Source organism: Lactuca serriola, chromosome 7 (genome assembly GCF_051521515.1).
Source record: "Lactuca serriola cultivar US96UC23 chromosome 7, Lser_US96UC23_V15, whole genome shotgun sequence".
NCBI classification, from domain to species: domain Eukaryota; kingdom Viridiplantae; phylum Streptophyta; class Magnoliopsida; order Asterales; family Asteraceae; genus Lactuca; species Lactuca serriola.
The window spans coordinates 138185848-138210725 of record NC_136414.1 but is presented as its reverse complement, the minus strand read 5'-3'; the positions used below and the strand labels follow the sequence as shown (position 1 = coordinate 138210725).

The 24878-nt window shown below is 36.0% G+C and overlaps 2 protein-coding genes across 2 annotated transcripts; one reads left to right on the top strand and one right to left on the bottom strand.

Annotated features, from left to right (window-relative positions):
- Nucleotides 1–827: 827 nt before the first annotated feature.
- SAC9 (sacI homology domain-containing protein / WW domain-containing protein) lies at nucleotides 828–7745 on the bottom strand. Its single transcript, XM_079009594.1, has 14 exons — nucleotides 7534–7745; nucleotides 6923–6990; nucleotides 6249–6847; nucleotides 6050–6182; nucleotides 4782–5983; nucleotides 4558–4665; nucleotides 4294–4464; nucleotides 3957–4199; nucleotides 3451–3864; nucleotides 2594–3325; nucleotides 2294–2494; nucleotides 1774–2226; nucleotides 1434–1658; nucleotides 828–1316 (listed from the first exon to the last, which is right to left on the bottom strand). Exons 2-14 carry the CDS (start codon nucleotides 6936–6938, stop codon nucleotides 1032–1034), a joined length of 4782 nt encoding a protein of 1593 aa, XP_078865720.1. The 5' UTR covers nucleotides 6939–6990; nucleotides 7534–7745; the 3' UTR covers nucleotides 828–1031.
- Nucleotides 7746–18804: 11059 nt separating this feature from the next.
- On the top strand, nucleotides 18805–21808 carry LOC145063276 (ankyrin repeat domain-containing protein 2B-like). The gene is made up of 9 exons (XM_079010867.1): nucleotides 18805–18945; nucleotides 19148–19190; nucleotides 19647–19798; nucleotides 19887–20096; nucleotides 20607–20755; nucleotides 20858–21005; nucleotides 21084–21176; nucleotides 21270–21409; nucleotides 21517–21808. The coding sequence occupies exons 1-9, from the start codon at nucleotides 18805–18807 to the stop codon at nucleotides 21614–21616; spliced, it is 1176 nt and encodes a 391-aa protein (XP_078866993.1). The 3' UTR covers nucleotides 21617–21808.
- The last annotated feature ends 3070 nt before the right edge of the window (nucleotides 21809–24878 follow it).

Genomic DNA, 24878 nt, shown 5'->3' with positions numbered 1-24878 from the left:
GGTAATTATAAGGAAACTTGTTAAAAAAAATATTTTTTTGTTGAACACATTAAAATAAATTAAAAAAAACTTTTATTATTTAAATTAAAGAATGATATTAATCTTATATCCGCTAACTAATTTAAATCTAGTATTACTTATGTTGTAAAATGATTTTCGAATCGACTATTTAGATGTAGATTTAAATCCACCAAATAATTCTCAACTATAATTTTTGTTTTGTACCGACCATCTGGTTCGACCACCACCACGATTAGTATCAGGGCCATAAAATTTTTCTTTGGGAGAAAAACCTCTTAGATTTAAGTTCAAATTTAATACAGCATTTTCAACAAAATATTTATATTCTTAATAATAATAATCAAAAATCTACTTCTTAAAATGAATTTGATAATTACATATTAGATGAAGATTTTACATTTGAAAGATACAAATGGACTAACAATAATAATATTATTGGAGAATTATCCTATCATAAGTAGTATATCTAGCTTGTCCCAACATAGTGAAATTCTTTTTCTTAATCCTTTAATTACTTTAATAAGAATTGCATTACCACACCATTCACTTTATTTATTTATCTCTAAGGTGAGAGATTCTTTTTCCTAAAGTGTTAGATTATATGTTTCAACTAATTTTTGCTCCAAAGGATCATGTATTTTAGCAAAAAATAATGGTAGAAAATTATTTATATCTGATACTTGGCTATATATGTGATAATAGTAATCTTGAAAGACCTAAATATATTTTTCAATTTCACACAGATATAATAGTTATTCTTTCATGACCCTAGCATCCATCCAGAGGAACATCATTTGAGATGTTAGTTTGAAATAGAATCACCCAATTTAAGCAAACCTCATATTTGGAGTTCGGAGGAAAACAAACGAAACCAATCACAACTCCAGGCTTAATAGATAAAATCCCGCCAAACAAAAACACAAAAAAATAAAGAAATTTACACAACATTACAACAATGAATGAGATGAGTTTTTTTTTTTTTTTTTTTTTTTTTCTAGGGAGAAAGAAGATTAAACAGCAGAAAGGCTAGCCCATTTCCCAAGCTCATATGGATCAGCATAGTAGTAAAGCTTAATTCGGTTGGATAAAGAGAGCCCTGTAGCCAATGGGGGGCGACCTTTCAAATCAGAATCATCCTGATCCGTTGGATCATCTGCAAACGATGCCACATCCCCAAATAGTCTAAAACAGACTCGCCTACTGTTGACTGGTCTAGGAAAATCAAAGTACATGGGGGTCCCACCCTTCACCTCCGGTAACCGGTATTCTGCAACCACCACCATGTTCCGATTCTCCTACACACACACACACAATGTTCAATTTATTTATTTAGTTATTGTTAAGCCATGGCCCAATTATATTATTTTTTTTATATGATATTGATTTAGAAAGTAAAGTAGGTGAATGGGTACCTGTAAAGCGGATACTTGAATGTATAGTACGTGTGCAGATATAAATCTATTTTCCCAAAAAGCTAATAGATGATGATGATCATGAGAAGAAGGTGAATGGGTAACTCGAGGTTTTATTGCAGAAAAGCCATCAAGGCGGAATCCTGCCAGCATTGGTGAGGCTGGTGACATATATTGTTCCAACACCAGCTCATTCTCAATCAACCTCTCACCCTCAACTGGAACCTGCAACATGCAGTTTGTAAGTTCTAAGTAATAAAATAGCTTAAGTTTCATTCCAATAAAATAGGTCAGTTGTAAGTTGTAAGTTGTAAGTAATAAGCAATAGAAATAGGCATACCTTGAATCTGTTGAGGGGTGGAGGTTTATCCAACCAGTTTTTGAGGCTAACATGGTCAGTAGAAGTTTTTGCAGATGAAATATCTGATGTTTTCACTGGACTTCCAACCACAATAATTCTTTTAGCATGCAAACATGGACCCGTTTCCAATGGTCCTCCTAAAGAGGAACGCCTATTGTAGTCTGAGAAAGGATTTTCATCCAAAGATAGAAGATCAAAATTCACAGAGCTTGAGATTGTTCCCGCTTTTTGAATACTTAATTTAATCCAGATCATGCGACAACAAACGGGATTCTTAAACGAAAACTCAACGTGCCTTGGAACTCGGTTGCCACTTCCAGGTTTTTCAGGCCCACATACCTCAGGGTAAGATGTCAGGAGTGATCCAACATCCCATTTTCCCATAATTCTTCGTTCTTCCTTCTGTATTTTGTTGCTTGCCCATATTTGCACCTGCATAAATTTTACTTAAATTTATATCTCAACTTTCTTTTTGAAACTTAAGCACGAATTTACTTACAGTAGGGGAATCAGATATGGAATAGCCGCAAGGACTAACAACAAGGATAACACCCGAGACATTGGAAAGATTGCCAAGAACAACAACAAACTCAGCAGAAGAGGTTGTATGAGGAGCTTTCCAGTATGACTCATCCGATACATCAATATCCAAAGGTGCTAACAGCGACAACAGTGGTGCTGAACCTGGTGCCGATTCAACCTAACAAAACTCAAAATACAAAATAAATTTACCTATAGCTGAATAGCTCTTTTGCAATGAATAATAATAATAATAAGAAGAAGAAGAAATAAAGATTACCGAGTGTAAAATGCTGCCAAATGGGTATTCAGCTAATGATTCCTGTCCTTTGAGTAACTGGTGGTTGAGGTTATTTGTGCTGTGAGACACAGGCTTGGGCTTCATCATTGTTTTTGGTCCCAGGACTTGATGGAAAGCTTTGTAAGCAGCAAGGTCACAACGGGTGTTTCTTCGGTGGGTGAGTAAAACTCTAACATAGTCCAGAATTAGAGCATCAAGAACTGTATCATGACAACACAACTTACAAATAACACCACCCCCATCTGAACAACCATCTCCTTGAGCAACAAGAAGAAGAAGAGCTCCTTTTCCAGCACAACAACCTCTGCAAACTTTACGCCTACACTCAGAGCACGAAAACATGGAAGAAGATGTTGATGTTGATGTTGATGTTAAAGGTTCGGCATGAACCTGACATGATCCCCCACAACAACCCTCACCGATTTTATTAATATTCCAGAAATCGATATCAATGTCATTGGTAGTAATACCATTGAGCCCAATAGCACCACCACTTTTATCTTCTAAATAAGTGTGACCAACAATTGCAAGGGCGTTTGCTGTCCGGCATAATGAAGATATGTAAGATTCTTCAAGGAGTTCATTTGGATTTATAGTAGCTGGATCGATGCCAATAGATAATAAAGCTCTATCCCTTTCAGCAGCAGATAGATTCAGCCCAAGACGTTCCATTTCTAGTTTCATGGCTTCTACAAACCCTAATTTCTTAGCCTGCAATGTTTAAAACCACTAATCGCCTCAATAAAAGATTTCTTCCATTTGTCATTCATTTATCAAAACCCAAACTGCCAAAGGATAATGTAGCTATATGAAAAAGTAAGGATATAACAACCTACCACGTGTGAGCGAGTCATTGTCTTAAAACAACTTATATACTGTTGCGAACCACTTTCAGTTGGTAAAGGTACAGAGACCTTAGGAGAAGGAGGCTCACTTTCTTCATCATCAACATGAAACGGGTTGAGAAATGGATCGTGTAAAGCAGTTTGTTGCACTGGTTGTGAAATGGATCCGGATATAATGTCATCACCCGATAACAGGTCCACCCAGGTACTACTGGAATTTTGGGATTTTAGTGAATTATCATCAGTAGAAAAGGGATTGCTGTTTGCATCAGATGATAGCAAAGGGTTGGTATTGGTCATGGTAATGGTATGAGTATCTTGTTTGATTTTATTGATATGTTCCCATAACCTTATATCAGAAGCAAAAAGGTCTCTCCATGGAAGAGAAATTCCAAGTATCTCTACCTGTTAGTTATTAATTACACAACCCAACCAAAACAGCAATCAAACATCACAGAATGAAAAAATAAACTGAGATTAGCAGCAATGTATGGTACCTGACCAAGTGTGATAGGGGTTCTGGCTGACACAGAAGGATAGAATGTGAGTACAACAACACGAGTTAGAAAATCCAATTCACCCTCAAGTTCTTCAAAATCATATAAAAATGGAAGCTTGGTTGTATCTTGGTCATGTACACGTGCACCTGCTCCTGTCACAGCCATATCCTCATCACTCACAGCTCCTGGTATGGGTATCACAATGCTTGTCCCATTAGCACACTCGGGAATAGAGGCTCCCTGCATACAAACACAAACATAAACACAACTACAACCTCTGTTATACTAATACTACTACTTTAAGCCTGATTTGGGAGAGATGAGCCAGACAGACCTCCACAACAAGTTTAAGCCCATCTAGATCACGTCCAGTTCTCACATCAACTCTCGATGGATATGTTGAACTATCTGCACCATGTGAAATTGTTAGAAGAAGCTGACAAACATGACAAGGCTCTCCAAGATGGATAAAGACTTCCATTACATCTGCTGCCTGTGGACAAACCTGTACACCACCAAAAAAAAAAAAAAAAAGTAAGATTGTATTATACTATATATATTAAGCATTAGGAAGTATGACATGTTATGGAATGGTTACCCAAATAAGGTCTTTCTGCTTAAAGCTAAGAAGACTGCCTCCGTCATCAGAACTCGGTAAAATGCTGGCAACTGGCTTCAGAACACAACCAAATGGTCTACTAGGCACCTATCAGAATAATTAATAATAAATATCAACTCATGCTCTATTGCAGCTTTTTGAAACAACGACTAACAATTACTACATTAAATCCACAGAAAAAAAAAAGATTGAAATTTACATACATGTAAAGGTTGGAGTGGAAGTGATGGAAGATGCTTGAAAAGGCGAAGTCCAAGGAACATCTCTAACTGCTTCTGACGAGAGCTATCAACAATTGCGTTTTTATATCTTCTCTGCAACGTGATTTTCACATTCTGTGCGACAGAAAACTGCTTAAACTTTCCAGGTTCGTCAGTAAATATGGTAAGAATCTGACTATGCATTGCTTTAGATCCAGTGTAGATTGTGGCATGAATATCACCAGCTAGCAGAAAAAGGTCAGCCAGAAGACAAACTGGCGACAAGATTGTAGACCTTTTGAACTCCTCAAACGTCATGTCAAAACGTTTCCAAGGTTTATCTGGACATGGGTGATTCCAAGTAGTAGTCCTTGTATTGTGATCGATATAATATGATTTTCCAGTTACAGCATCAGATCTTTTTTCCCACCCTGGAGGCAAAGGTGCAGTATATCCACCGTAATTGTTAGCTGATTGATAACCAATGGCTAAGTCAGTATCAAGAGATATTCCTAGGCGTCTACACTGCTCTGTGAAAACTTGAAGAGCACCAAAATAGCTAGCAGCATTTGTTCGATCCAAAGAATCCGCACAGTTGAAGCGTATGATTCCATTTTGATGCGCGCGTAAGCAGAAGGCACCAACAGGATCATCATCATCATTGTAAATCACTTCACCTTGACAATCCTTCATCCTATGACGAGAAGGCAAATAATCCCCTTCAGAAATGCCTATGGATATTGTTGGTGCTTTTAGGAGGTACCACAGTCTTTCAATTGTTCGTTGCTCCCCTTTTAATTTAATAGTCGCATGCCAATCATAATTTATTAGATGAACCCTAGTGTTGGGAAGTTTTCCAGTTGATCGGATGTGATTGATAGATTCTTCAAAATGATGAACAAGAATCGCTTCTGATTTCCCTTCTCCATTCCTTAGCAGGTTAATGCACACAATTGGAACCAATGGACTTTTCTTTTCGCTATCTCGTTTATCGTATCTCTTACTTAGTCTCTGGTAATACTCTGCACTTCCTTTATATGGATCACGCTCTGCAACATAAATTTCTGCTTCTGCAGCTGTCATCTTCAGTTCTGCACCCCACCAGATTGGAATAGTGCCTCTTCTCCATAAATACGAGTTGAAACCCACACTTTGACCACCCCTTTTTCGGACCCATACAATTTGCTCACACTCAACTTCATTCCCTACATTATAATGTATATATAATTAATAAAAGATATGTTTTTTGTATTCATATCAACTGTACCTACCTGTGCTGTAACAAGAATTTATGCCCCTTGCTAGGTATCGAGTGCCAGGATGAAGCCTGCTTCGACGAGCTATAAGAGCAACAATTCCTTCTTGTTGACCTAAGCTTCCGAAATTTCGACATTCTGCAAAACCCTGTAACAATTTGACTCTTTAGATCTAACATGCTATATGTTGTAGTAGGAGATGTGATAATAATACCTGCAGTAAAATGACACAGTGTTGGTCGAGACCAATTCGTCTGAAAGGAGTCGAGAACCATTGATTCCAAACAAATTCCTCATCAGGGTTTCGAACAGAAGCATGACTCGGAAAAGGTCGTGTTATATCCCTTGTTTCACAAAAGTAGTGTTTTCCATCGATATCAAGTTCAGCAAGTTCTTGAATATTTTTTACTTCTCCTTTCCCTTGGGGTTGGGGATTTTGAAGTGAGACTTTGATCCATTGGCTCTCACTAACAGTGTACACACACCCATCACCAGGTAAATTTGGAATGCTAGCATTCAACTTTGTTGCAACAAGCAGCAAACCGAAGCTCCCAAGCACTGCGTAACCTAATATGGCTTTGCCATAGGTTATAGTCTTGTAAATTGACCTTGAACCATTTGTGATGTAGTTTAATGCCTCATCTTCGGAATTAAAAACATCATAACCCACCTTCTGCTCATGTCTAAGAGACCCGGTTGTAGGATCAATGTAGATCACTTGAGTGTCATTCCTAGAAGACAAACTCACAATTATATATACCTCACTTGTATCAAGTGTAACAACAATAATAGATGTATCCCGCAATCCACCAGCTGCAAGAAAACAAGAGTCAGAATCAATCAGCAACAGATAAGTGATGAAACTGTTAAAGCTTTCAAAGGGCTAACCAGGTGATTCCATCATCTCACCAAGAGTCTGCCTTAGATGTTGATGATTGCGTTAAGCCTCATGAATCCTATTGGAGATAAGAAATGAAATTGAAACTAAGAGATAAGAAAATGCAATGAAGAAAAAAGAATTGCACAAAATAATCAGAATTGCACAAAATAATCAGAAATTTCAAGATAATCAGAATTACTAAAAAAATAATTGCACAAAATAATCAGAAATTTCAAGACTGCTAGAAAGTATAACTTAGAGATATTCACAATGATAAGGTCAGATACTCTCATACACAGAGTCTACTCTCGATTTCATCTTGTTTAAAAAAAAAAAAACTGCAAATCGAAAATAAGAAGATCATGAATCGAGATTCACATTCACATTCACTTGTGTTGTTTCAGTCAAATAAACTGAAAATCGAAAAGAAGAAGGGCAAGAATCAATTTCATCCGGGATCGTGAGAAAGAGAAGCAGTCAGACTCGATTCACTGATCGGTGGTTGTTACGGAGAAACTCAGAAAATCAGAAATATAAGAAAATCAAATGGAGCAGAAATCAATTCACTTAATCACTTGAAATCTGGAATAAGAAATTAGAAATATAAGAAATCGATTACCGTTGCTTCTTGAATGAGGAGAAACGTCGTTTGGATTAATACTATGTAGTTGCCACGAAACAAAAGTTCAATGATCAGCAAATACGCAGTGCAGGAATCTACAACAGATCGACTGCGAGGTCGAGAAGAGATCCAACCGGGAAAAATAAAGACGAAACTCTAAGTCAATGTATTCTCATCCTCATTACTAGTTTCTAGGTTTTTTCATGTTCTAGCTTTTTGGAGACTATGGGGTTTTTTGTGAATGATTTTTAATTTCAAAAATGTTTTTAAGAAAATTTGTTTTTTTTTTTTTGCCTTATGGTTGTTTAGAGAAAGAGTTTTTAAAAAATGTTTGGATTAATTTTTGTCCGATTTGATTAATTATGTTTTTTTTTGTGTAGTAGGCTATGCTATCAATAGCACACTATAGCGGCGCTATAGTGTTTTGCGGTTTTACTGAACCGCTCTTTTGAAATAGCGTTTACAAATAGCGGTGGCGCTATTTACCGCGAAACTTATTAACGTTATAGCAATGTTACACCCGCTTTTACAATTTCGTACATATTGTGTGTTATTTCAATATTTTTAACTAGTTCACTACACTTTTTGTCTTAATGAGTCCAAATAATAAATATAATTAATTACAAACTACAAATCAACAAATGACAACTTCCCTTTCTCGTCTGTCTCAGTACTTAGAAACCACGAACGACTTGAGCTGTAATGACATTTTGACACTTTTTAGTTTCCATATAACTATATTAGAATATTATATATAGATTATGTTATGTTTTTATATGATTTTTTTATGATATTAATTCCATGTAGTATTAATAATCTAATATATAAATTTTGTATAAATATATAATATAAATTATACATAATATTAAAAAACCGTTATACAACTGCTATACCACCGAGATTTTAAATAGCGAAATGTGACCGTTATTGAAATTTGGACCGCGATAACTGCTTAGGCAATAGGTCATAACTTTTAGTCTTTTACTGTACAGTTGAATTAATCCATTATCGTTACTTTTTAACCATTCATCCATTGACCAGTTATTTTGAATTACACAAGTGGCCCCTATGGTTTAAATTTCTTTCGTAGTTGGTCCCTTACCATCACTATTCATCACCGGCACCACCACCGTTCACTTCCGGCAACTACCACAATTCACCTCCGGCAATTCTTAATCTTCTCTTTTTCTCTCTCTAAAGCTTTCAGCAAGTAATAGATTAATATCCTTTATATGCATATTTCGTTAATTGTTCTCTTCTTTAGTCCTTATTTGACTTGAAAAAATTCCTAATTCCCAAAATGAGTTGGTTGACCCAATTTTCGAATGATCTGTTGTTAGAACTGAGAACCCATGTGCGCGCCAATCGTCTTAAAATCTTGATGAACGAATCTTGCAATTGCAATTGCATAATCTTCCCTCTTAAAGTTATCACCTCTGCAAGTGTAAATCTTTTAATTCAATTAAATTGATTTGAGTTGATTTCTCAATTCCTGAATAATTAATCCCCCAAATTAACACAATGGCGATGGGCATGGCTTCACCGCTGTTAAATGGTCAGAGAGTTGTGGTTTTGTTGTTCGTTTCTAGCATTCTCTATTCTATACGTATATCCCTTTTCTATGAAGGCCTGTCTTTCTCTTTTCTCGCTATTTTTGCCCAATTCGACGAGATCTCCGTTGAATCATACGACCTCGCCTTCTCCTTCAGGTACTCGATTGATCTAGCCACTTCATAAATTATATTGAATTGGTTTCGTATGGTTTACCAATCGTCATAACTTTAAAGGTGTTTGGGTTTATGTGTTTGTAACGGCCCAATTTTAGAAAAATTTTAAACTTTTAATTTCACAAACATCATCCATGGGAAGTACAAAAATCCCAATACATATCCATATTATTTTTGAATTCAAAGTACAAAAGCTAATTGTGAAAACACTGGAAAATGCACGCCACGTCATCAAGCCGAGCCCTTGCCTTTATCAATACAAGTACCTGCACGGAAGCTGACTATGTTGGGACTCCAATATTCACTCTACACAACCCTATAACAGAAACAGTTTCTTAAATACAACTCAATATGCCCCAAAACCCCTTAAAGGTCAAACTTGGTCAAAGACTAAGGTTAAAAGGTCAGAGTCAACGTCCTGAGTTGACCCAACTTGTCGAGTTTCTCTATCACCGGTACAGATCAGGAAAAATCCTATCGACTCGTCGAGTTGGCCAGAAATCCGACCTCTTAATGCATTAAGTTGATACCATCGAATCTAGGGACTCCAGATCTCATATCTCATCCAAAATGATGTCTAAGAGGGTAAAGTTTCCAACTTTACCCTTAAGAACCATCCAAAAAGAAGCAAACCCAAACCCTAAGCTCTTTAGAGTGAGTCTTAGTATATTAAGCCCTTGAACTCTCCCAATATAGCCCCAAAACACAGATCTAGGGTCCAAAGGTCAAATAATCACGTAAAGTTTCCAACTTTACGTCCATGCGACCTAGAAATACACTTTAGAGCTTAATAAGGACTTAATAATGGACTTATTGCATGAATGGGGCTTGGAACTAATAAAGTTTGCAACTTTCAGTCATGAAAGGTCATGAAGGGGTTAGATCTAACATAATAAACCCTGGAACCTTCAACATTTTGGCTAGCCCAAGCAAAATCCCAAAATCATGCTAAAACTTCCATTAAAGAGATCTAGATGATAACAAAGCAAGATGTCGACTTTATACCTCAAGAAGACTGCTATTGGTGAAGAGTTTTTGGATCTATACTCCTTCTTCTAAGCTAGATGTTTCCAACTTCCAAGCTCCTTCCAAAGAACCATGAAAATCAATTCTCAAAGCTCTCACACACTCAATGTTGAAAGGATAAACGAACTTAGAGTTTCTGGGCAATGGGAGGCTGGTAAGGAGGCCAGCCAAGGGGGTTGAGTCCTTAAAATAGGGTGCAACACCCTAAAATTAGGGTTTCATCTTCAACTGCCAACTCGTCGAGTTGGGACTCCCCGACTCGTCGAGTTGGTGATGTGAATTATGAGCATTGATTTGGCATGCAGAATTAAAGAGCACACAAAGAACACGGTGATTTGGGTGTTTAAGAGATACATTCGATTATGAACCCACCTTATATAGAGGTGTTTACATGTCTCTCTCTCTCTTTCTCTATCTCTCATGTCACAATGCTAATTTACCACATGCAAGTGGGTCTACAAAAGTCAAACCATTTACAAAGTCATACATGGATAACTTTGTACCCAACATTATCCTCCTTAAATTTAGGAATGGATGACCCGCTTCAAATCTTCCAAAATCAAGCAACTTCACGAACCAAGCGTCAAGCGTGACACATGTAGAGATGAACTTAAAATCTTCAATTCTTCAATGATTTTTCAATCCGGGTTCTAGAATGTGAGACCATACAAACCAAGCATCAACGGATAATTAGGAGTTTCTCAATCTCCAAATAATCACCCTAAAGTTGAGCATAAAAGCACACCCCAAAAATCTTCAATAAGTCCAAACTTATCATGAACCGAAATCACATCTGAATCTCCAATCGAGTCATTTTGTAACATCCCAATACCAGGTATATCTCATAAACTCGTGTTTTATTATAGATGTCAAGTTTGGCCCTTTAATTGAGAAAAGGTGGTAAATGAGTATGGAGGGCGTACGCGTGTGTACACTCAGCATACTCATGTGCATGTTTTGGACACGGAAGCCACCTAGCACGTTGAGTGTATTAGGCTCAGAGTGAAAACCCTAATTGTGGGGTGTGTCCCTATTTAAGGAACATAATGGCCTCATTTCTGGCAACCATTTCCAACCTTCAGCCCTCTCAAAACCCTAATTTCTGTTCCTTTAGATTGAGTGTCTATTTGTGAGCTTCTAAGTGTTTTGTGGGATCCTTGGAGTGAAGAAGAAGCATTGTATAGAATAGAGTTGGACTCCAGGCCTTGGATCTGAGCTTTTATGTGGTTGGAGCATCATTTGAAGGTATAAAGCTCAAAGCTTTCTTATCCTTTTTTATTTATGCATATTATGGTCCATTTTGGGGTTTTTGGTCCCAAAGCTTGAAGCTTTATGAGTTGTTGAACTCCAGAGCCTAATATTTGTCCCTTTGAGTGCTTTTAATGGAATGGATTCATAAAAATGAATTCATGGACGTCAAAACCACCCCATGCATGAGATAGGAGCATTTTTGGGAGAAAAGAGTGAGAGTTTTTGGGTTTGGGACTTTCTCAGCCACGCAAAGGCTTAAAGTCACGAACTTTATATAGTATGAGCCTTTAGGGAGTCCAAATCTGAGAGTATAGCTATGGTCTTAACGGATTTAGACCAAGGGAGTGAGAAAAGCAAGTTTGGAACGTACGTCGAGCGTACTCCCAGGTACGCGCAACTTAGGGTCGAGGATCCCCGATGCATGTATGGCGAGTTAGTACGCCTAGTGTAAAGGGGTTGTACGCCCAACGTACGCGCTGCAGTTGACTTTTGTTGACTTTTAGGGTTTGGTCAAATTGTGGATTATAGAGGTCATGGAAGGGTAAAATGGTCTTTTATCCTTCTGTGAATTTGTAGTTGGTTTAGCCTAGCTTCTTTGAGGTTCGTTTATTAATTAGAGATAATTATGATATGTGTTAGGCGGAGGCTAGACCGGTGATTCGAGTACGAGGTTTATTTGCTTGCTTACGAGGTGAGTCTTCACCCTATACTTACTTTGAGTGGTAATATTGTGTAACCGGAGGGTCTTGTGTGCTTATATTGAGTATTGTGATATCTTTGTATTATGTCTTTGTGATTTATGTTGTGTATTATGTTGGGCTTTACTGAGTTAGGACCGGAGGGTCCACCCGAGTTATGGGACCGGAGGGTTCCACTGAGACACATTGACCAGAGGGTCTTATCTGAGACATAGCCATGAGAGGCTAATGAGTTATGTGTGGTATTTTGGGGAACTCGCTAAGCTTCATGCTTACCTTGTTATGTGTTATGTGTTCCATGTACTTCTTAGGATCACGGGAAGGCGCCGACTTGATTGTACACACGAGATGGAGTTATGTTTTTGAGAATCCTGGATTTTCTTTAAACAATTATGAATATGTGTTTTTTTATAATTTTACATTTTGGGGATTTGTGAAATGTGTTGATGATGTGATTTTAAAATGAAAATTTTGTTTGAAAATTTACGGTGGTACAAGTTGGTATCAGAGTTTTGGTTTGAGGGATACAGAGGCACCTTCAGGTGTGTTTGGACTCAAACTCAGGATTTGAGAAAAAAATATTTCAAAAGAAGTGATTTTTTCAAAATGAGAAAGAGTTTTATGAGAAAAACGAGTTGGAGCAGTGTGTACAATCAACCAGAGCTCGAACGGTGATTTCCCAAAATACCCTTACTTATTTGTGTTATGAGATATTCATGAGATAGTAGGGATGCATGCCATAGGATAAGCTAGTTATTCCATATCTTAGGGATAGAGTTGCCTGATTTGTGATGCCTTAGCTTAGGAGATGCTATTGATCGATGTTATCTGTTATTTGCTTTGAGTATGTGCTGAGTAAGAGTATCTAGAAGGAATCACTTAGAAAGAGTTATGAGTCGAGGGATAATCTAGAAGAGGTGCCTAGATGAGCAAATGAGGGTCTATTGAGAGAGTAGTCTGATATTCGTGAGAGATAGAGTACTTGTGAAGTGGGATCCTAGGAGGAGGACTTGGGGTGACTATAGGTTGGTGTGGAAGGTAGTATTAGGCCTGTACTACTGAAAACATTGGATCTGTATGCAACCCAAGTAAGAATCCTTAGGGTACTAAGGAGCATTTAAGGGAGGGAAATCGAGTGTGAGTATGCTCGAACGAGTCTCTGATGATTTTTGTATTGTGTTTCAGAGACATCATGGTGGGTACACGCCACAACCCTGAGGGCGATAGTGCCAGCGATGAGGAGATCCGTAGGATCATTCATGAGGAGGTGGCCGCAACTATCCGAGGGGTGATATTAGAGATGTTTGGGTCTATTAAGACCACACTGATTGAGACATTCAATGAGCGATATGTTGTTGTTATTGAGGATGTTGCTGCTGCAGCCACTACAGTCGTAGTTGTTGCTAGGCCACAGGGAGGTGACCCGTTGTTGTTCTGAGAGTTTAGCAACACGAAGCCACCAGAGTTTGATGCGACACAAGATTTGATTGCCGCTATGAGATGGATCTCCGACATTGAGGGGTGTTTTTACCCATGTTCATGCCCTGAGCACCTGAGAGTTCGGTTTGCACTGAATCAGCTTCTCTTGGGAGCGAATGACAGGTGGAAGTTCATGACAACCAGCTTTACTCCTACAGATCATTTTGCAGTGACATGGGAGAGATTTACACAGTTGTTCCGAGATGAGTATGTTCCCCCGGTGGAGAGGGAACGGTTAGCCCAAAAGTTTTTGTCTCTCAAGTAGAAGACAGAAACTGTGACTGAGATCTCGAGGATGTTCCATGAGAGGACGTTGTTTTGCCCTGAGCATGTGTCTATTGAGCAGGCACGTGTGAGCTGATACCTGCTCATACCAAGGAGGGATATACGAGAGTTCGTGGTGAACTCGTCATACCGGACATTGGCTGAGCTTCAGACCAATGTCAGGAGGAGGGAGATTGAGCTAGAGTTGCAGACCAGAGAGGAGGAGGAGTCCCAGGGTAGAGACAGGAGACCGAAGCAGTCGCAACCGACGACGAAGCGGGCAAAGCCTGCTGATATGAGAGTTGGGTGCCAGTGCGGCAAGAGTCACGAGGGATCGTGTCGGACAAGGATTTGCTACAAATGTGGCAAAGAGGGGCACATGGAGAAGGATTGCCCCAAGGGGTTTGCAGTTTGCTTTCACTGCAACCAAACTGGCCATCGGAAGGCCGAGTGCCCTCAGCTCATTCAGGGATCAGCCCAGGGTTCTGCACCTATTGCTTTACGTGCTACTGATAGTCGACCAGCGAAGGTCGAGACACCGAGGGCTCATGGGAGAGCTTTTTAGCTGACAGCAGAGGAGGTCCGCGCAACACCTGATGTTGTGGCTGGTACGTATTTCCTTATTTATATTATTTTTAGAGTTGTTGTGCTTATTCTGTGTTGTATATAAGTACTTTTCTTGTGAGTTTTGTACTTGCTTTGGTGTTATTTGACTCAGGTGCAAGTCGATCCTTAAGGGTTTTGAGCATTCTATCACTCCTATGGTGTACATGCAACCCTAGAAACCTTGGATCTATGTTTTCTCTATTTGTAAGTCCATAATTTGCCTGTGTATCAGTCAGATCCATTTGATGGTGCGGAATCCCAATCAAACGGATGATGTCAGATCAAATAGAAGAGAAGGAGAAGAAGAATAATATGAATCTTGTTTTAATTGATTAGAATGAAGTTCCTTACACAAGATTCACACAGTTACACACATACGCTACTTTCTCTCTCTCTCTGGTTTCTCTCTTCTCACATTCATCAATCCATTCCTCACACCCTAACACCTATATTTATACAAGGGGAACATGGGCTGAAGAATATGGGTCGTAAATGGGTTTACGGCCGTAAACACAACCGTAAACACCAAGTTGTTTACGGTCCAAAACACAAAAATACATTTTTCTAGAAAAGTAAAGTAGAAACCATATTTTTGACCCAACACTATTATACATGCAAAATTGATTTTCCAAGGTTCTCAACCTAACTAGCATGTTATGGGGTACTTGTAATATAAAAATTTAGTAGCATAACGTGGTTGATTGCTTGGAGTCTTGAGAGCCTAACACTAATAATGTGGATGCCTCAAGTGGAATCACCAATCACCAAATGTAACACCCGAAATCAGAAAGGTCAAGAAAGGAAAGGAAAAACCCTAAGTTAAAGAGGGTTGACTCGTCGAGTCCAGGGAGGAACTCGGCGAGTCGAAGCGGGATCCGGGTGTAAAGCAAGTGACCAACTCGGCGAGTCGGCAAGTGGACTCGGCGAGTCAGGTCTGGGTTGGGAAACCCTAATTTCGGGACTTGGTACCCTATTTAAGCATCTTAATCTCTTCCCTAGGGCTCACTTGCGGCCCTATAGTCCAGAACCAGAAACCCTAAGCCTCCATTGTTGCTTAATCAAGCTTTCTTGCCAATTTGGGTGATTTGAAGGAAGAAGGAGGAAGACACACATTGGGGATTCAAGAATTGGCAGTAGATCCAGAGTTTGTGAGGTCTTCCAGAGCTTTTGAAGGTAATGAGTCGCTACCTTCCCTCTTTTGCATATAGATCAACCTTTATCATGGGATTTGGGGCTTTTAGGACAAGTTTATGAACCATTTCGAGTTAGAAGCCCAGATCTGAAGTTGCTACTTCAGATCTATGTGTATCTTGGCCTAGAGAATCATAAAGCATCAGTCTATGGGTTGATTGTTGAGCCCCTTTGTCTCAAACCCTAGTTTATAGTGATTTGAGCCTAGATCTCGTTAGCTACACGTAAAGTTTGCCACTTTACGTAAGGAATAGGCTTTAGAAGAGAGGATTATCAGCAGAGCTCAGCAGTTCAGGTGAGTTTCCTTCCAGTAGGAACGGGTCTAAGGCCACAATGTCGGCCCGTTTAGCTAGCAATAGTTTCCGGATTTTAGTCCGATGCAGTAGTTAGTATGTTTGATGCCTTCGTGTCTCAGACAGGATTTATGTGTTATGTGTTCCGGGTTACAGCCCGATGTAGTATGTAGTATATGTGTGTTCATGCTAGTTGATATGTTTATGTTCTGTTCTGTTCAGTTAGTTCCGGACTTCGGTCCGATGCAGGGGGCAAGGCCCCAGTTAGTCCGGACTTCGGTCCGATGCAGGGGACAAGGTCCCAGTCAGTTAGTCCGGACTTCGGTCCGATGCAGGGGGCAAGGCCCCAGTTAGTCCGGACTTTGGTCTGATGCAGGGGACAAGGTCCCAGTCAGTTTTCGGACTTCGGTCCGATGCAGGGGGCAAGGCCCCAATTAGTCCGAACCTCGGTCCGATGCAGTGGGCAAGGCCCAGTATGTGTTTTATATGTTATTGTTCGGTATGTGGTAGTTTGGGGGAGCTCACTAAGCTTCGTGCTTACGGTTTTCAGTTTTGGTTTCAGGTACTCAGTTTTCAAAAGAGGAGCTCGGAGAGATTGCAGTACACACACCATAGTCAGTTAGCCTGGAAAATGTTTTACTCTGATAATGAGATTATGTTTTGAATCTAATACTCGAAAGTTATGTTATGACTTATGATACGTTTTTATAAATATGGTTGTAGTAATGTTTAAAAAGAAATTTTTAGTTATGATTTTGGGTCGTTACACCAAAACACCTTGGAAGACTTGAGAGAATAGAAAGCACTTCTAGAAATCAGCCCACTCTTTGTTTACTCACACACTAGTGCCATTTCATGTGCCAAAGGCCTCATTATATAGTATGGAGGATTAGGGTAAAAAAATAATCAATATAAGTTGTAAATTGTAATATTTATAATGACATAATCTTGCTATGATCTTATCGATCATCAAAGAAAATCTATTGTGGTATGGTTTTCCATCGGTATATTGCGAACCTTGCTGTCTACAATATCAGGGCCGACCCATGGGGAGTTCAGAAAGTGCCCATGAACAGGGCCCAAGAAATCATAGGGCCCAATTTTTCTTTAACGTTCACAATAGCCTATATTTAGTTAATGGCCCAAAACAAATTAGGTTAATCTTTTTATCCATGTATCAGTCGACAAGTGAGCGGGAAAAAATGAAATTTCTGGAAAAGAAAGAAAACGCTTCGATTTCTGTAGCATGAATTAAATCTTTCTCGACATGCAACAACGAACGATATTATTGTTTGCTTCTTTTCAACGCATTAGTTGATTTCAATTTCAAATGCAATCAACAATCATAATTCTTTTTCTTTCTTCATGAAACTTTGAAGCAACGATTTATTTTACAATCAGAGGCAACGATTTAGAAGCTTTAAGTTTCTTACCTATTTGAGATTTTGAAATAAAGGTAAGATTAAGGTATTTCAATTTTTTATGAGTCGCTACTTCTTTTTCTTCTTCTGTTTAGATTTCTACATCTAATTTCTGATTTTTTTGATTTTAGAAGGTTGACTGCACTCTAATCAATAACCAGTTTCCAAAATTGGAGAAACAAAGATATCAGTTTCAAAAATCATAACTCGGAAGGAACAAGGAATTAAGGAAATTAATTTCTGGATTTTGAAGGTACAAGCAAATCAATTTCTATTTTTTTAGTTTCTGACACGTTTCTGATTTGTAAGAAGTAATTAATTTTTTTTTTGGTGATTTTGTTTCATTCATTGTTTCTGATTTCATATTTATGTTCTTTTTTTTCTTGTTGATTATAAGGGTCAAAAACCAAAGAATTTGGGACCGAGTCTAGGGGAAAAAAATCAAAAGTTATGTTTATTTTTTTTATCTATTTGATACATTTATGATGTTCTTTAGAAGTAAATTAGATTTTTTTTAAATTATTTTTTATTCATGTTTTCTCGAATTTTGAAGATTGAAGCAATAATTTGTCCATTTTTATTCCTTTTTTGAGGTTTACATGTTTCTGATTTCAAATCAAACTATTATACATTTTTTTTATCTATCTCTATATTTTTGAAATTATTTATAAAAATATCAGTTTTTTTCATTCTTTATGATTCCTAGTTCTCGAATTCATAAGCATTGAAGCAATAATCTATTGACTTTCAATCCGTGTTTGAAGTTTACAGGTTTTTTATTTCAGATTTTTTTATGAAGTAGGTTGAAATTTAGAAGGTAAGTAAGTTCTTATCTTCTGATGTTTTTTTATTTGAAGCAGGTCAAAGTTTTTATTTTCTAATAATGTAACTTAACTTTCTAATTTGATTTATGTTTTTTTTTATAGTTATCTGTGGAGAACAAATGCATTACTCTTTGCTATCTGAGTTTGAAGAAAATGATGATTATAGAAGCAATTTTATTTTTTCTGTATTATTTTGAATGAAATTTTAAAATATGTATTTGTGCACTAGAATATGAAAATTTGTCATTGTTTTACTTAAAATTTCAGGCTTTTTAAGTTTTAGGGCGTAATTTTTGTTAAATTGAACAGGCCTCCGAAATCTCGGGACCAGCCCTATACTATATGACTGAACATGATTAATAATCTAACCTTAAAAGAAAAAAAAAAATAACTGGACTTTTTATCCGAGCACTGACCCGATCCGGACCCGATACTTTCTACAGGCAGGCGTAATCCCGTACCATTGATTTCGTCATCTTGGGGGATTGATGTATTGTGGCCCACGCCTTCACGTTTTTTCTGTTATCTTTTCGACCGAGTTTTATCAAAAACCTCGTCATCATTCCGTCACTGATCTCCAATCCATTTCAAAATCCAACAATTTCTCACTTTCTCTCGTCATGTCTCAGGTAAATCTTTTCATTTCAAACTAAATGTTGTCTTTGAGTCTCATTGAGGCTGCCTCATTCGATCAGCATTGTCACCCCGTTTGATCCGCTTTATTTTTGATCGTTTCTCTGTTCGGGATCATGATTTTGTTGGAATTGACATGAGTTTTGTCGCGTTATGGATTGTTTTTAATATCGTAATTGTGATTATTTTATTTGATAGGTGAATGGGAAAGATCCGGTAATCAATCCTCCGGCTGCAACCGGTATGTTTTCGCTGTTTTATGTTGATGTGATTGAATGTGTTCATGGACGGAGATAAATCATAAATGCAACTTAACGATTATAGAATATTTGATTGATGGTTGAGTTTAGCTAATTTTATAGAATTCCAGAAGCATATAAATGAACATAAAACTTGATTCTATGCTATGTTTGATGGAGTTGAAAAAGATAGGGTTCTTTTTAATTGTTGGTTTCATGGTGGGAATTAAAATTAGGGTTTTCTTTTGATTATCTGTGTGCATATGAGGGAGGAAGAGGATGACAAGGTTTCATTGCCTTTTCTAACAACATTCTGTTAATGGAGAACCAGGGTCGAAACTTTAATAATGGAAATTTATATGAACAAAAAAATGAAATCGAGGATTTATTTTTCTAAATCTGCAGCAATTATTTATTTTGTACACTCATAATTTCTGACATATATGTTCTTCTATCAGATGAGAAGGCTGATTCAGCTGTGAAAAAAGCTTCCTCTGAATCAAGTTCCTCGGATTCACAATCTGGAAAAATACCCGTAATGCCCTCCACCCCAGGAGCTGGATTTCCCGCTAGTCCTTTTAACTTCTCATCTATGGCTAGTCTACTTAATGTATTCTACTTCCTTTCATTCCTACACATAATCCAAACATTGCATACATTTTGTAGCTTAACTTAACAATTCTGGTATATTTTTACAGGACCCAAGTGTCAAAGAATTAGCCGAACAAATGGCAAAAGATCCTTCATTCAATCAGATGGCAACTCAACTCCAGAAGACCTTTCATGGTCCTGAAGAGGGTGTTTCTCCTCAGTTTAATACACAACAGTACTATTCCACAATGCAGCAGGTTATGCAAAATCCACAATTCATGACAATGGCTGAGCGCCTTGGTAATGCCTTGATGCAGGTATGCAGAACAGAACAGAACAAAACAGGTTGTAATGCATTTGACATGCATCTGACTCGAGGCTTGGACTAATGTTTCCCCACCTAAAACGATGGGCCAGGGACTCACTCTCAATCTCTCTCATATGTACAAAAGACGCAAATGCCCTCCTCATTATCATAACCAAAAATAGCTCTTGAAAACTTGTTTAGCCTGTCCGATGTAACAAATGCAGCCTACGGCTGCATTTGATGCACATGATGCAGACAACAAGCTTTCAAGGGCTATTTTTGGTGATGATAATGAGGAGGGCATTTGCGTCTTTTGTAGATATGAGAGAGATTGAGAGTGAGTCCCCGGCCCATCGTTTTAGGTGGGGCAACATTAGTCCAAGTCTCGAGTCAGATGCATGTCAAACGCAGTACAACCTGTTCTGTTTTGTTATAACAAGTGAGACCTTAAGCATATGTTTTAAATGTTGATGTAATGTGGTGGAATGGAATCGGAGGATAAAAATTGTGTTTGTGGTAGGATCCATCAATGTCTCAGATGCTTGAGAATTTATCTAATCCAGCTCAAAAAGATCAGCTTGAGGAACGAATGGCTCGAATCAAGGAAGATCCATCCTTGAAACCAATTTTAGAAGAGATTGAATCTGGAGGTCCATCTGCAATGATGAGGTTTCTCTCAACCACTTGATTGGATAAATGATGAAAAGTATCTTTTTTGGCTGTCTGAATGAGAGTAAAGTAAATGACCATATTACCCTTTTGTTTTATCAGGTATTGGAATGACAAAGAAGTTTTACAAAAGTTGGGTGCAGCAATGGGTGTTCCAGTCCCTGGAGATGCAGCAGGCGGAAATGAGGCGGGTGGAGTAAGTGAAGATGAATCTGCTGTTCATCATACTGCTAGTGTTGGTGATGTGGAGGTAATATTTTTATTTATATAATCTTTAGTAACATTATTTTTAAGTAATTGATTTTTTTATGTTGTATGAGTTAACTAGGGTTTGAAGAAAGCATTAGATTTGAGTTCAAATAAAGATGAAGAAGATTCAGAAGGCAGAACTGCTTTACATTTTGCATGTGGATATGGAGAGGTATAATTGATACTCTACTCTTAAAATATATATTTTATTTATTTATTTTATTACTATAAACAATTACTAATATGATTTTTATATAATCAAAAGGTGAAATGTGCTCAAATCCTTCTTGAGGCTGGAGCAAAAGTTAATGTTTTAGACAAAAACAAGAACACCGCCCTTCATTACGCAGCTGGTTATGGCCGAAAAGACTGTGTTGCCCTTTTGCTTGAAAACGGCGCTTCTGTGTAAGCATACCATCATCTCCTTACTCCCTCCAAATTACGATTTTACCCTTTGTCTCAAATTACGATTTTGCCATTTTAAAATGCTTTTCTTGTTTCTGTTGTCTCAGTACTCTTCAGAACATGGATGGGAAGACTCCTATTGATGTTGCCAAACTTAATGAACAAACTGATGTACTGAAGCTGCTTGAGAAGGATGCGTTTCTATGATTTTATGATTTTTTTGGGTTCGATTGAAGGTTCTTTTTATATTTATTTATTTATTTATAATGTTGGTGTTAGATCTTTCATGAGTATAACTATTTTTGTTATTTTAATTTGTTGGTTTTATTATAACTGTGTGCTTCTTTCTAACAAAGATGCATATTTGACATATTCATTTTAACTGCATTCTTCATATTATTTTATAACTTATTCATGTGAAATTTGTAAACCTATGTATGTAATTGTAGTCTTTGTTGAAGGGGTGTCAATAAACGTCAAAAAGACGCGACACAATAAAAAAAATGGAAGGAAAATAAAATTCATATTCATGTTTAAAAGTGGACACGGAATTGACATGATATTATTATATGTTGCTTTGTTTTTCGTGTTTTGTATGATTAAATACTAATTAAATAAAATAATGAGTATTTTATATTATAATTGTTGTCTCCTGCAGTTTTTGTTGTGTTTTAATTGGGTCGTACTTGTATAATATAAAATTGTATAATATAAATAAGCTTGGAATTATGGTTGTGTTACACAAAAACTTGTCATGTTATGTTGTAAACATGACATGATTATCCGATTTGATACCATGCTTTGTTAAGTGTGATACCTTCACTAGACCATCATTATGGGAGTTATATATTTATATTGCAAATATAAAAATTTGGATTCTTTGTACTCATTGGAAAAATAATCTTTGTTGTAATAGCTTCCACTTTCTTGTGTTTCTAAGTGCGGGGAATTATGCTACCATTATATATATATATATATATATATATATATATATATATATATATATATATATATATATATATATATATATATATATATATATATATATATATATTAGGTTAAAACCCGTGGAACCCACGGGTGTTAATTTTAAATAAAATTAAAACACGTTGAAATCCATTTTAAAAAGAAAAAAAAACAACATAATTCAAAATCATAATGACTAACTACATATTTGCAATAAAAAAATATCAAAATCGTAATAACTAACTGAATATTTAAAATAATATTTTGTTTAATGTAAAAAATAATATTTAACCTAAAAGGAAGAATATATATATATATATATATATATATATATATATATATATATATATATATATATATATATATATATATATATGCGTAAAAAAAATCGGTTGTAATTCTACATTTCGTTTAAAAGTTAGTTTTCACTCCACACTCCATTCTTTATGCGTAAAAGAAATTATAAAACAATATTATAGAACGTACAAAAGAAAAAGAAATTAAATATATTCTACAAGAATGTGATTAGATTCTTAAAGAATGATACAAAGAAATACCATATTGAGAAACAAAATCCCTAAAATTATTATTTTAATTCTTGAATTCCTTTTGTTTTTTTTTATTAGTTCATATGTAAAGGCAAAAAAATTTAGCCTCGTGTAACTGTTCATATGATTTGACATTAGTGGAATGTGAAAGTCTTTTGTTTATATAAACAATTAATAAAGAAAAAAGAATACTTGATAATTATCGTCGTATGAGTTTTAACCACCAATATGCTTTTTTTTCCCTTGATCGCCTATTGTTTTTCATACAGATAATGAATGACGATTGTAGTTGAGTTGTAAATGTCGATGATGAAATTGTTGTAGGATTATGAAACTGATATCCCTAATTTAAGGGGAAATTAAATGTTTTAATTATTTCCTATAATTAACTATAAGTATATTAATTAATGATTTATTTTTTTTTCTTAAATTGTGATTGATCCTTACATTCATACAATATTTGTTGGATTTATATGAACCTAACACTCTCTCTCTCTCTCTCTCTATATATATATATATATATATATATATATATATATATATATATATATATATATATATATATATATATATTAGAATCTCTTTCACTTTCCTCACTATAATTTTCTACACTTAATGCCTTTTTTGTAAAAATGTGAGTTTAATATCTAATATGTTAAATATAAAATTAATGTACAAACATATATAAATAACGAAAAGTAAGCTAAACGAATTTGTTAAGAATAACTGTAACATGAATTCATCAATCACACGCTTAATTAACAATTACAATTGAAATTGTAACTAAAAAAATTTAATAAACAAAATAAAATATTTAAGTAGATCTTTTCTTATAAATACACAATTATATATAATATTTGACACAAAAAATAGATTGATAACTTAAACTAAACATAACATTTAATTAATTATAATTCAGCCTTAAGGAATGAGAGATTAAAAAACTTATATAGTTATGAACATCTACATTTACCTTTTATTTTACTTTTTAAAATTGTTTAAAGATATATTGTATATTGATAGAAATAAATAAAAAATAAAGAATTAATAAAGAAAAGTTAAAAGAGTTAACAAAGAAAAAACAGGGAAAAAATATGTGGAAACAATATGTTTTCCACATGAAGTTCTAACCTTCTAAACATTTTCCCTCATTTTTTTTTGGCATAATCACTAAAATGACCAAGATTAGTGGTTCTATTTTAACAAATAAAACACAATGTTGATTCTGAATAAAACTTGGAACAATTGACGTAAGATCATATCTTGTTGCAAGATTACATTTTTTCTTGTTGCAAGATTACATTTTTGCACATCAAGCCTTCATCAAAAATTGATGTTATCACCTATACCATTATCACCAAGTTATGTTTTAACTTTTAAGACATGCAATTTCACTATTATTTAAAAATAAAAAAAGAAATCATTCCTATATGAAATTAATCCATTATTTTATTTTGTATAACTTGGCTACGTACATAACTGCATCACAAATAATGATTGCCACCTGAGTTAACAATTCCTTTTAATTAAGTTTTCTAATATAAGGAGGTTATTATTTCCTTTATCAACTAAAGAATCTCTTAAAACCAAGTATTGTACAAAATAAAGATAACAACATCCATTTCTATCTTAGGACAAGAACCTATAGAATTAAATTCTAAATTTAATTGATCAAATATCATGTCAGGCCTAATATGCATACACAAAATGCCAACTCCAAGTAAGTAATAAAAGAGGAAATTTGAGGAAGAGAGAACCAAGATTCTATAGATATGACAATTGGAGGATATATAAACCCAACATAAAGTTCCATCATCACTAAACCTGGACATAGTTAATTAAAATTAACAAAAGAAAAAAAAAACAGAATATGATTCAACTGTATCATATTGATTAAAACACATTAAACAGGAAAGAGACACAAGGCACATACATGTACACTATTCTTCTTGCAG

Excerpts from the sequence above, each read along its gene's own strand:
- SAC9 (XM_079009594.1), bottom strand. Across the intron at positions 6,183-6,248 it reads ACTGTGTCATTTTACTGCAG|GGTTTTGCAGAATGTCGAAA; the intron begins GTATTATTATCA and ends AAATTGTTACAG. Across the intron at positions 2,495-2,593 it reads TTGGCAGCATTTTACACTCG|GTTGAATCGGCACCAGGTTC; the intron begins GTAATCTTTATT and ends GAGTTTTGTTAG.
- LOC145063276 (XM_079010867.1), top strand. The coding sequence starts at position 18,805 with ATGTATTGTGGCCCACGCCTTCACGTTTTTTCTGTTATCTTTTCGACC. Across the intron at positions 18,946-19,147 it reads TTTCTCTCGTCATGTCTCAG|GTGAATGGGAAAGATCCGGT; the intron begins GTAAATCTTTTC and ends TTTATTTGATAG. Across the intron at positions 21,177-21,269 it reads TTGCATGTGGATATGGAGAG|GTGAAATGTGCTCAAATCCT; the intron begins GTATAATTGATA and ends TATAATCAAAAG.